Source organism: Eleutherodactylus coqui, chromosome 2 (genome assembly GCF_035609145.1).
Source record: "Eleutherodactylus coqui strain aEleCoq1 chromosome 2, aEleCoq1.hap1, whole genome shotgun sequence".
NCBI classification, from domain to species: domain Eukaryota; kingdom Metazoa; phylum Chordata; class Amphibia; order Anura; family Eleutherodactylidae; genus Eleutherodactylus; species Eleutherodactylus coqui.
In genome coordinates, this window is record NC_089838.1 from 155,785,798 (window position 1) to 155,799,821 (window position 14,024).

The window sequence follows — 14,024 nt, forward strand, 5'->3', positions numbered from 1 at the left end:
TTTTGTTTTTTTTTAAATAATTGAATAAAAAATTCCTATTTTACTTCTTTTTTTTTTTTTTTCGAGTCCCACTAGGAGACTTCAACTTGCAATTATTTGATTACTTATCCAATATACTGCAGTACTTTAGTATTCCAGTGTATTGTACATTTAATGCCATGCTATTCAACACTGTCAAAGTCAGGCCTTATTAGGAGGCTGTCATGGCAATAGAATGGCACCCTACGATCTTGTCATTGGGGGCTATTTGGGAGTCCTATCACTCTATCAAGCCATTTAAATGCTGCATTCAGCACTGAACAAGGCCTTATAGCCGGAAACAAAGTTATGTCGGATCCTGGCTGCTGCAGCCGGGTGGCAGCCAACAACTGCCACATATGAAGCAAGCTCGGTTCCTGAGCCCACTTAATACAAACGCTGTGAGCATCCGACGTACATGTACATGGGATGTCACCAGGGGGTCAAAGATTGGAACAGTCAAGTCTTACGTTAGCATAATGTACAGAGAGGTAATTTGGTAATAAATAGAGATGAGCGAACACGTTCGGCCCCGCCCCTTTTTCGCCCGAACACCGAACTTTGCGAACACTTCAGTGTTCGGGCGAAAAAGTTCGGTGGCCGCCGTGGCAGCGCGGGGGGGTGCGGCGGGGAGTGGGGGGGAGAGGGAGAGAGAGAGGGCTCCCCCCTGTTCCCCGCTACTGCCGCCCGCGCCGCCGCGCATCTCCCCGCCCCCCGGCGGCACCCGGACCTTTACGCGCGAACACTGCAGTGTTCGGCAAAGCCGGTGTCCGGGTGCGGATGTGTCCGTAACGGACATGTTCGCTCATCTCTAGTAATAAACATTAAACTGATGGTACTGGACTGTGATTAGTGTTATATATTGCCATAGAATATTGATGTGAAGATACTATAAATATGTCTACATCAAAAGCTTAATATAGTCAAATGTATACAACAACTTTCAAGTATCTATAGTACTAATGTCTCTCAATATTTTTGTAGTGGTCATTTGGCATACTGCTGTGGGAGTTAATGACCAGGGGAGCGCCACCATATGCGGATGTTAACTCTTTTGATATAACTGTATATTTACTACAAGGACGAAGACTTCTACAGCCTGAATACTGCCCTGATGCCCTGTAAGTTTCAGATGTACCAACTATTGAATCATTGTTACAATGTTGAATGTGTCATTATGCCCACAAAGTTCTGTTATATTTATATCTATGTTACCAGAACTATTTATATAATGCAAACTAATACCGGACCCTCTTAATGTATTCAATTGTAAATTAGGATTTATAGACGTTAACTATAGAACTTGACCACATTTCTTAAAGAGTTACTCTGGCAAACACACATTTTTCTATCCCTGCCTGCCCTCACCCAATTGCCTGCCACACTCTGGAGGTCTCCTCTGTGTATACCAGCCACTTCCATGCAGTGCAGCCACCTGTCTGATGCTTATCAGCACCATCTCCAGAGTGAGATTTTTTTACTTTTAGTTTCACATCTGTACCATGATGCATCAGCACAGCATTAGCTGAGGCTATACCATTTTGTCTGCTGGGTGGACAGTTTATTATAATTACCTTCTATATTCACTTAAATAAGCTACAGGCTATAAGTATACAGTTATGAGGATGAACTGTATTCTCCTCTATTATAGCTGTCTAACAGGAGCTGTGTGAATCATCATCAGTAAGGCCTCATGTCCAATAGAAAAATACAATCCCTGCGGATTTGCTTTAAATGGCATTTTTTTGCATGCAGATACCCGCACACATTGCTATCAATGTGATAGCAATGTTGCCGGTCTGCGCGGAATCCGCGGCAAAATGGAGCATGCCGCGTTTTTTCTCCCGCGCGTGAAAAACGCAATTCTTTTAAAATGCCATCCGCAGGTGCAAAAATCAATTTAATGGACCGCGGATGGCCAATGATTCCCTATGGGCAACATCCGCTGCAGATTCTGCAGTGGAAATCCGCTGCAGAATCCGCAATTCCATTTAGCTAGTGGACATGAGGCCTAACTGTGACAGGAGTGCCTTACAGCCCTCCAGGTAGTTTCTTTGGTAGGTGCATGTAACAGCATCACACAGACTGCCATATTGACTTAATTTGAGAACCCAAACCCTAAGTAGTTTTGAGCTGGTCAGAATTGAGATTACATGACCATTTAAGGAAAAAGAGACCTAGATAGTTATTTCTTTCAGATAGAAAGGAAGCAATAACTAACTAAGGTAACACATCAGATACGATCAGGACAAACTAAGTTATGGTGCTTATAGTTTAGGTGATGTGAAGTCTGTGGAGCTTCTATTCATACCCATCTGGTCCCCTGCTCCTGCTGTGTGCCCTCGGCGAAGTCAGTCAGCATACAGCAAGCTTGTATATTTCCCATAGGGATCGATGGGAGTGCACACACACTTCTGAAAAGTCAAGATGCTGTACACATGCTTACTTCGTCGCGGGACACCAGGAATGGGGGACCAAGTGAGTATGAGACACCGCTTCCTGGACTCTACATCACCTAAATTAGAAGCACCAGAACTCAGTTTATGATGCTTATAGTTGGTGTCAGGTTGCCTTTAAGTATAGGAAGCTGCCCTGTATGTATTCATGTCATTTGTATTGCATTTATGTGTCTTTATGGTAAAGATTGCAATTAACCCTTTCCAATCCACTGTCTGACGTCTGAAGACATTCTGATTGAAGACTGTATAGCTCCGATGTCGGAAGACGTCCGGCAGGGTATTCTTACTGTAGATTACTGGTCGCTCTGTTGTCGGAGGTCTCTCCAGCATGTCACATACCACAGTACTGGCTCTAGTCAGCAGATGGCGCCATTGTATAATGGCAGAAAGAGAAAGCCCCCTAGGAAACCCTGAATCCAAAATTGGATTGCAAAGTGTTAATGGTTACATTTTATTGATGATATCATTTGCTGTATATTACTAACAGAAGTCATAAATATTGAAAGAAATCTAGTCCTACTTCTGACTTGAGGGACAGTCTTTGATATGTTTGCCGAGGGGGAATATTTTGTAATTCATAAACTGGGAGTATTACTTTTTGCAATCTGTAAATGGTGCGGTCTGCTATTTAGTAAAAAGATCTCTTGTGGTATGACACAGTTGGAGATGTCAGATACAATGTTTCTCTTGGAGCAGTCCATTAGTAATTTAACCAGGTTGTTTGGCCAGGAACAAATTAATGTACTTGGGTAATTTAATAAATGGACAGCCATGTTTAAGACATAATAAAGGTTTAAACTTATGTTGCGTTCATGCTATTTCCAGACACAGAAAAGGGTTAATAGCTGAGTAAGAATATCTTTAGATCCTATAAACAATACCATTTTTTTTCTGAAACAGGTTTGATGTGATGTTGAAATGTTGGCATCCGAAAGCAGAGTTACGGCCAACGTTTTCTGAACTGGTCTCAAGAATTTCTTCCATGTTCTCAACTTTCATTGGGGAGCATTACGTCCTTATCAACACAACATACGTCAACATAAAATGTCCTGCGCTCTACCCTTCTCTACTGCAGACAGAAGAAAACACAGATTTTAACCTCGATACGTGACTCTTAACTTTTTGAGAGACTTATAACTGGATATCTTAGTATAGATTTTCAACTAGAGGATACATATTTTGCCATGTACTTCTTCAATGTGTTTGTCAGCGCCACTCGCGTTGGTCTTAATTTTCTTTTATTGCACTAGAAGCAGGACTTTATTAATAATGACAGATACAGACTGATGTCCAGAAGATGGTACAAGATAAGCCACATTTCTTTTTACATTTTTTGTTTGTTTAGTCTTCAGTTACCAAGTGTTCAACACAATACAAAGCAAACAGTCCATATACTAAAGGTGGACAGTATACTGTATGCCTGTTCTTGTCATTGTGAAGACTGTTTTTTATTTTATGTTGTTCATATAGCACTTTTATCTAAGCAGATACTACTACCTTATTAAGTGGATCAATATCCAAATTAATGGAAGAAATATTGGGAATAAAAACATATATAGTAGAAGAAGAATGATGATATTGCTATAGTTTATGGCTATTATCCGAAGAATATGCCACAGTGGAAGCTTGGAAGGCCAAGAAAGAAGAAACCTTTATAGCTGCTGAATTGGTGGTGAACAGGATATGACTTGGAAGCGATCTCAGTGGCACTCCTATGATATTTTGAATACCCATACTGGACCAAGATTGTATGTCAGAGATATGGGGTGAATTTATGAAAACTGTCCAAAACAAAAACTGTTTTTGGTGCCAATAGCAACCAATCACAGAGCAGCTTTCATTTTACATTAGCATTATGAGGAATCAAAACTGTACTCTGATTGGTTGCTAGGGGCAACAAAGACAGTTTTTCTCTTAGACAGTTTCATAAATTCACCCCAGTTGTTACCGATTCAATGTGTTGTGATGCCTTCATATTATTTCTGTTTAATTCTAAATGTTATGATAGTCCGTAAAAAACACAAAAAATGGAAACATTGAGTTGAAATGTTTTAGCGATCAGGTATTGTTATTAAGAAATCATCAAGAAACCAAACATACAGCAAGTTACAGACATTTATTAAAAGGCACTTTTAGTGTATAATACATAAAAATGTGAAAATCTGTATCCATATATCTCTTATGTTTAGATAAGATTGCTTACATTTATAGTCCCTGAGTCTAAAACTTCTTTTAAATGGGACGAATGTCGGGCAAACGATGCCCGACACTTGACCCTGTGTTTCCTCGCTCCCGTGCTATTGCACAGGAGCTAGTAGGGCTGGCTTGCTCAGAGAGCGGCCAGCAGGGGAGCTGGGCGGCTCCAGGAGATTTCTCTCCTCTTACTCCCCCGCCCATCTCCATTGACTTAACATAGCGGCTGTTCAGTATTGAACAGCTGCTATTTACACTGAGCAATGATCGTTCAGCTCATCGTCCATCATTTATGCAGCATAAACGATGGACAATGAGCTGATCACTGATCGTTCAGTGTAAATAGCAGTCGTTCAGTACTGAACAGCCGCTATGTTATGTCAATGGAGTGGGGCGGGGGAGCAAAAGGAGAGAAATCTCCTCCAGCTGCCCCACTGTGAGCCAGCGATACTAGCTCCCATGCAGCAGCATGAGAGCGAGTATGTGCGGGGACGAGTGTCGGGCATCGTTTGCCAAACATTCATCCAGTCTAAATGGACCTTAAGGCTGGCTTCACACGGGTGTACACAGAGAATAGAACGCATTGATATCAATGGATTCATTCACATTTCCATATTTTACCCGCACATTTCAGTTGCACAAAAAAATATAGAACATGCCATATTTTTGTGCGCATTTGTGCACCAAGCGTCCCTCAATGTGAGGTGCGCAAATGCATGTGCAATATGCAAGAAGATGTGTGAAACACTGATTAATTCCACTGGAAAAAGAACACCTCTGACTAATTAGTTATTTCAATCAGTGAATCTTTTTTGACTTGTGCAAATGAACATGCCTTGCGGGCGCAAAAAATACAATAAAATACGATGATGCACACGCAAGAAAGCATTGTTGATTCTGCAAATACGCAGCACTCGCGTGAAGCTGCCCTAAGACTGCACTGCCACATGTCTCTTTCAATTATCTGTCAAGTGCAGCGTTATTGGCTTCTTTGTGTGGATTCAAGTCAGCACACATACACATCATAGTCATTGATGTCAATCCTCACAAGATCTTCGGGACCATTCTGCTCCTTACAGAAACCAGAAGGGGTCATCGTGTCTTCAAAACCTCTCAATAGTTTATAATTTGCGCATGAAACATCAATTACATTTCAGCATAGATGATACTTGTATTTTAATGTATACTAAATGGCCTTATCGATTTATTCTGGTAGGACTCTTTTACAGCCTTTGAAGGGGTGTTATGATCCAATATATATTGAATACACTATCCCCCTTTCTTTGAGTGTTGGGATAACTGATAGATGTACAATAAATCTAAGATCATATATATGTTTGTTATTTTTGTCATATTTAACCAAACACTGGAATTCAAATGTACAGTTCATGTCCCTTCCATTAAATGGTTGAACAAGTCCAGCCTACTGATGTTATCAACATGGCTAAGGGTGGGACAACTATCAGCCGAAAAAGGCTCTAATGAGTGACTTTAAGTGGTAGTAGCCCTGTATAAACACAAGACGCAACAGGGTTCTGAGCGAGAAATCACTCACTAGCCACTAGTTGCATTGTTTCAGCTCACTGATGCAAACTAACTAATGAGTGACAGCTTGCTCTGTGTAAACAGGCAGTTCATCTTTGTGTAGCTGCCTGTTCACAGTGAATGGAGGTGGGTGGTTGGAAGAGAACTCAGATGCGCTCCACCTCCATTCACTGTGTGCGCTCCTGTGTGAAAGCACAGCAGCAATAAGTCATTGGGACTGCTGCCAGGCACTTATATCTACAGTTGTAAAGCCACCCTAAATGTTACAACTACCAAACTAACTGCCAGGGAGGACAAGGTTATGCTCTGCTACTGTATAAACACTTCTCCCACATCCAGAATGGTTTTTGTTTGACCATGTCAGATGAGCAGTTTCTACTTGTATGTCATGTAAAGATGTCCGGATTCTGAGACATTAGTAATGTGAACACTGAAGCAGCACATTTGTTCAATAACTTTCCACAGTAACTGAAAGAAAATGTTTGTTCCTGTGGAATTGTTTCCTGTTGTACAGATTATTTGGCGTGGGATGTAACTGGATTTGTTGATTTAATGTATGACATTTAAAGTTTTATATTTTTATAATAAATGTTTATTTTTAATGCTATGTACAATATTGCTTTAACGTGCAATGGATAAAATATTGTGGAATACGTGTAATGTTTTCATTTTAAAAGCACTATTAAAGTTCTCAGCCGTAACCTTCTTACTTGACATTATGGCTAATAGACATTTACTGCTATGCAGAATTGTGGCGCAAAGCTATTGCTCTCTATAGTACTCAGTAAGTACCTGCTACATAGGCACACCACACCATCATTCTAAATTCTCTGGAGTGCAAAATAGCATGACAAACATTCTGAGAAACTACCGTAAGATAGCGTTTCCAAACCAGAGGTCCAGAGAAGGAGAATACTGGCTGACCTGCCAAAGCGTTGAGATGATATACCTATAAAAATAGTCACGCTGGCTGTCTGTATGTACCATGTTTCCCCGATAGTAACACCCTGTCTTATATTAATTTTTGCTCCAAAAGAGGCACAGCGTCTTATTTTCGGGGACGTCTTATACTTACCTAGCAGGCGCTGTCTGGGTCCCTACCGTTGCTCTCTGGCATTCCAACAGGCTTGCGTGCATTTCTTAGGACCAACAGAACATCGCTTGCTGGTAACAGGGTTTGTAAACCCGCCTCCAGCAAGCGATTGCTCTGATTGGTTCTGAAAAGTGCAACCACTCAGCCAATTAGAGCCAGCGCTCGATGAAATGAACCAATCACAGCTGTTTAATGTAGTGATATCATTAAAAGGGGTTGTCCTTTTTAGAAAGGTCAATGACAGTTTTTTCTTATTCTTCAGGCCTTGCAATTTTCTTGTGCTTCCACACAGGAACGATAATCGCAAGCCAGAGATCTCTTCCGGCTGCCCGACTTCATTTAGTATAACTAGGCAGTCGTTTACAGGCCAAATATAACATAAAATGAACAACAAACAATAAGCAAGCAAATTACGATTTGCTTTTAAATCGTTGATTGTGTTTTCTCTAAATGATTATCGTTGTTTTTGGCATGATCCAATGGTAATCGGTACATGCAAAAGTTAGCAAGCATTGAAAAACACAAAACACAACTAAACAAAATGAAGGGACAAAATGAGCAGAATATTATTGCCAGGAACTTTCCATTGCTCTTAAGATAGATCGGGAATAGAGATGAGCGAGCATGCTGTGGACGTGCCCTATGTTGTGGGCGGTGCCCTATGATGCGGCGCATCACATGACGGTGCCACCGCCCCTTTAATGATGACGCTAGTCACGTGACCTAGGCCATATTGGGCCATAATTCTAGGTGCTCCTGTTTGGTTCCTTGCATATTTTTCTGCACTAGGGAACTTTAGGAGGGTAGGTGTTTGGTATCTCATTTTTTATCGCAAGCAATTTTTGCCGAGTGTATCTATACCTGTTAGGTGACTCTTGCAATAGGCAAGTGGATACTGACCCTAATCACGGACCGTCATTCCTAGCAGTATAGGGTATCGCTCTTTACGTTTTTGGTTTTTTTCCCCCCTAGGCTATTTCTAGGAACTTCCAACCTGCTTTATACACCAGGCAGTTGAAATAAATTAATATTAAAAACCTCACAATTAGGTTCTGTCCTCACCTGTGACAATAACGTTATGGTAGTTATGGACATCATCACTACCTCTACTCTATAACAGCATTCTAAAAATTGAGGCTCCTGATGAGTCGTGTCGACGACAGAAACGCGTCAAGCCACTACGTATCTGTTTTTGGGTGCATTGGAATGACTGAACATAAGTCTTCTGGTGCATCAGAAATCTGCATTGACGGATCAGTTAGAAAGTAAATCACACTGGGCCTATAAGTCACCCTGGGGCCCTGGATTTGATTTGTGCTTTATACCAGATGAGTTATTACATACCTGGTTTATGGTGAATCAGATACTTGAACCGAAAGGTTACCCAGAAAATACTAAAAATTTCTTCCGGGCCTTATAACCATCCTATATTCCCGTTTCTGGTGCATCCCTTTGGCGGATCTGCTTCACCGTCTATTTCTACATCATTCATCTTTATTTTTGTTGGTCCCTAATTATTGTAGACGGGCCTAAATTTACGTTAGTTATGGGCGAACAGGCGGAATTGTAGTGGTCAGGGAATTTAAACATTGGTTTCTTCATTCCCATCTCTATTTTAAAGACCACCACCTTTTTAGTATTATTCATTCCAGTAATTGGCATTCCACTAGTTGCGTTTACAATATGTAACCAATTATTGAATCAGATACCACGCAGAGAGCCTGTCTCTGCATTATACATTTTTGTGTTGTGTTGTCTTTGTTTGAAAGCCGCTCCCCCTCAGTTTTTATAAATATCTAAATAAAGGTTACGTTTTAAGGAGTTTGCCAGTGATAGAGATGTTACTCGAGCGAGCATCGCTCTTCTCGAGTAAATGCATTCTCGTCCGAGCAGGCTAGGGCAGGCGGTGGGAGGAGCGGGGAGAGAGAGAGGGAGATCTCTCCTTCCCCACCCCACCCCCCCCGCCGCCCCCCGAGCCTGCTCGGATGAGAATGCAGTTACTCGAGAAGAGCGATTCTCGCTCGCATAACTGCCTTATCAGAGCATGCTCGCTCATCTCTAATAGGGAAAAAATAGTTGAAGGCTGTGTGTGCAACTGCATATCCTGGACAAAGGATGTGGCGTTAGAGACTACCTTCACACGGGCGAGCTCAATATGAGGACGTGAATCCCGCCCCCATATCGCACTCGCCATCCATGTGAAAGCCCCAAGGATGCAAGGCATTTTCATGTGAAAACAGCCTCGCATCACTTTGGGGTGGAAGGGGAGATATTGTATTGCATGCACTTTGCACATGGTGTGATGCTGCTGCCGGCGCCATTGTCAACCATTTTTTTCCCGCATAGCAACATCGCTCATGTGTATGACCCCATTCAAAAGAGTGGGGTTCATATTTGTGCAAGATTTATGCATCTTGCAACACACAAATCTCCTGCATTTTTCTCGACCGTGTAAAACCAGCCTTAGTATTAGTATGAAGTAAACGACATATACTGTATAAAAGAGCAAAAAGAGAAAAAGACGGAAACATACAAAAAAGAAGGGGTGAGATAGGGATGGATGAATAGGGAAGGCAGAGGCCCCGCCACTTCTGTCTTTTTGATTTAGCCTCTTGAAGATCAGGACATTTTTTGACTTAGAATCCAGAAAAAAAAAATTTTTGCCTGGGTGTGGTATTGAAGCTTAATCCCATATACTTCAAAGGAGCTGAATGGCAATATTGGACACAATGCATGCACAAGTATGGTGCCATTTTTGGAACAAAGTTGCCATTCAGGGTAACTTTAAATTACGTTTTCGATTTATAGAATAGGTTGCTGCAGTTATGGTGATACTAAATATGTGTATATATTTGTTTATTAATTGTACAAATATTGTTTGTGTCATTTTACTTTCCCGATTACTTTTCATTACGTTTAATAACATTTTCCCCTCCTATAATGGACACTTGTATTATTTATGAAAAATATTTAGTTTGCATTTATACATATCTGGAAGTAGAATAGCCTGTGAAGTAGTAAGGCTCTATTCACGTCTGCGTCAGAGGCTTGGGCCAGAGCCTCCGGCACAGATCTGCTATGAAATGCCAGACGAAAAAGTCATACCTGCAAGGCTTTTTCATCTAGTGAAAATACCGGACAGCTACAGAAACTCAACGGACCCTACTATAGTCAGTAGGGTCTGTGTGGCACAGTTTGGTTCCATTAGGTGACAAATCCGTCCATCTAGGGGATTCCGCTTCCCTGTTCCTATAAAGGAGTAGGAAAATGGAATTCCTAGCGCAGATATGAATTTAGCCTAGGTTTACAGGCTGTTATGAAATACTGTTCTGCTTTCAGCAGTGGTCAGCATAGGCACCCTGACTGGTCTGTGGCTGTGCAGTCCTATATGCAGGAAACTATGTTACAGTAACTCTTCTATGGGAATAGGCCAACCTATCAATGACTCTGTCATTGGTTCACCGATTGTCCTTCCTTAGACTACTTTTGGTAGGTACTAATCACGGAGTACTAGGAACATCGCACAACACCTACTGATTTAGAGAGGCTCTGGCCCAGTCATCCTGCTATCACAATTTAGTCCTTGTCAGAGTTTCTCCTTATCTTCTTTATATTTGCCTATTTTTGCTGCTTCCAATACATCAACTTCAAGAACTAACTGTTACTTGCTGACCAATGTTACCCACACCATTCCAGATGCCATTATGACAAGATGATCAGTTATTCATTTCATCTGTTGGTGATCTCACTGTTCTGGCTGATCAGTATAAATATGCCTTAGCAACAGTTATCATGATCAGCCAGCTCTAGGGTTGTTCAATGAACAATGGGCTGTCACAGTCTACCCATATTAAAGGTAGCATCACAGGGCTTCCCCTTATATGCTGCAATCAGCCTTGATCAATGCTCACAAGGCGTTAAATCATGGAGCTCAAAGGTGTCTGTAATCTCCATTGTTAGGGAAGGTATATGGCTATGAATTACTATACTTTCAGAGTGGAGTAAAAGTATGGTGTATGTTCTCTGCACTGTACTGTTATGGCACTGGTCTTTAAGGAGTAATTATGTTATAGCATGCTTGACCTTGTGACATTGACCTCTGCATGTCTTCAACTGTTATCTTTTTGATATTTCACTGTTTCTGTGTACTCAAGCCATCCTCATGGGAAGTAACAGCAACATAGCATACAATCAAGACCATTTATAATGCAATGCTTTGGGGTTAAATTCATCTCCAATCTCTCCTTTACCCCCTATATCCAATCTCTCGCCTGAGCATATAAGCTGCACCTCAAGAACATCGCAAGAAGCCGCCCTTTTCTCACAGAGGATGTGCTAAAAACGCTCACCGTTGCCCTCATCCTCTCTCAGCTGAGTTACAGCAGCTCTCTGCTGATTAGCCTCCCCAGACTCTACCCCCTCCAATCCATCCTAAATGCGGCAGCCAGGCTTATCTTCCTGTCCAGCCACTACTCGGACGCCTCTGCCCTGTGCCGGTCACTACACTGGCAAATATAGAATTCAATTTAAACTCACTACCTTCATCTATAAAGTCCTCCACAGCACCGTGCCGCCCTATATTGCTTCCCTCATCTTATTTCACTACCCAGCCTGTAACCTCCACTCTGATAACAAAATCAGACTAAATGCCCCTTTAATTCAAACCTCTTATTCCTGCCTCCAAGACTTCTCCAGAGCAGCACCCGTCCTCTGGAACGCACTACCCAAAACTATCCAGGCAATCCCTGACATGCAAAACTTCAGGCGTCCTCTTAAAGCACACCTCTTCAGGAGGCATACCATATCCCTTAAACCAAACCCTCTTTACTCCACCTGATAACATGCTCCCTGTCCTACCGACTGCAATCCCTGCTAGCTGCCATCAACTGCCCTCTGCAGTCCTACCGATTCAGGCACTACCCGGCCCAATTTGAGTATTGTCTATGTGTAAAGCATCCCACACTCTCCATCTCATCATACTTTGCACATTTCCAACCTCTTTACCTTCTGTATCACCCCATTACTTGTAGTATGTAAGCTCGTTGGAGCAGGACCCTCACCCCAACTGTCTCCATCAATTGATTACTACATGTAACAGTGGTTTTGTTTTTATCCCCCCTGTCTTCTAAGCGCTGCAGAATATGTTGGCGCTATATAAATAAAGATTATTATTATTAAACTGCTGATGATAAGATAGCAAATATTTATGTGACATCAACAGTAACCCCTTAATGACCATCCATATGCCTTTTTATGGCAAGCGCTAAGGGGCCTTATTCTGATGCATATACCTCTTTGCCTGATAACAGCCCGGTACTTATTCTAATAGTTGGGACCAGAGAAACCACTGATCCCCACTGTTTAACTCTTTCCATGCCATTCTCAATGTGAACATGATATGTAAAAGGCTGACCGAAGGAGGGGGCTCCCTCTGTCACCTATTAGACACCTGAAATGTGAATATGGGGGTCCGATGGGTTGCTATGCTACCCAGAGGGTTGAAGGTGGCCTCAGAGCCACCTACTGGGGCCCATCTGGTGCTCTAACTTTACCTACCTTAGTATGTAAACAAATATTGCCCAAAACTGCTACCGCTCCATTTGTAATAACCCATGTAAAAATGTTAGTACATTATTTAAGCCATCTGGTGCAAGTTGTGGGAAAAAAATTAAAAAGATGGCGAAAATAACAAATTTTGCCTATCTCTTTGAATGTGGTGTTAGCAAAAACAATTTTGAAATTTGGTATCAACATCATCATACTGACCCATGGAATTAATGTAACATATTATTTTTACTGCACAATGAATGCCATAAAAAAACACGTCTGAGTTGCAGATTTTGTTTATCTTTCCTCTAGAAAAAAATGAAATAAAAAGTGATTAAAATGATATATGTTCTCGAGAATAAATAAACAAAGACAAGAGCTAATGCCTCAAAAATAAGCCCTCATATAGCTCCATTGATGGAAAAATACAAAGGCTGTGGCTCTTGGAATGCGGCAACGCAGAAGCACATCTTTAAAAAAAATGTTTTTGCAGTAGAAAAATAGCGACACTGTATAAACTTGGTATCGCGGGAAACTTGTTGACCCAGAGAATAATGTTATCAGGTTAAATATTCTGTATGTTGAACTCCATAAAAATGGTGGAATTTTTTTCCCCCATCCTCCCAAAAAAATAATAAAAGTTGTACAATGCATAATATGTACCCCAGAATGATACAATTAAAAAATACAAATTGCCCTGCATAAAACAAGCTCTCATATTACTATGTCGACTAAAACAATAAAAAGTCATGGCTCTAGGAATGCAACTTATTTTTCAAAACTGAAAATTTAGTTGATCATTAAAGGGGTTGTCCCGCGCCGAAACGGGTTTTTTTTTTTTTCAATAGGCCCCCCGTTCGGCGCGAGACAAACCCGATGCAGGGGTAAAAAAAACAAACCGGATAGTACTTACCCGAATCCCCGCGCTGCGGCGACTTCTTACTTACCTTGCTAAGATGGCCACCAGAATCTTCACCCACGGTGGACCGCAGGTCTTCTCCCATGGTGCACCGTGGGCTCTGTGCGTTCCATTGCCGATTCCAGCCTCCTGATTGGCTGGAATCGGCACACGTGACGGGGCGGAGCTACGAGGAGCAGCTCTCCAGCACGAGCGGCCCCATTCAGAAGGGAGAAGACCGGACTGCGCAAGCGCGTCTAATCGGGCGATT

General features: G+C 41.7%; 1 protein-coding gene across 1 annotated transcript in view; it reads left to right on the forward strand.

The window, feature by feature from the left end:
* Positions 1–4,903, forward strand: part of MET (MET proto-oncogene, receptor tyrosine kinase) — a 131,502-nt gene extending 126,599 nt beyond the window's left edge. The window contains exons 20-21 of the mRNA XM_066591808.1: positions 1,003–1,139; positions 3,378–4,903. Of these exons, the coding sequence (XP_066447905.1) occupies positions 1,003–1,139; positions 3,378–3,588 (348 nt within the window). The 3' untranslated portion in view covers positions 3,589–4,903. The remainder of the gene's footprint in view (positions 1–1,002; positions 1,140–3,377) is intronic.
* Positions 4,904–14,024: the final 9,121 nt, after the last annotated feature.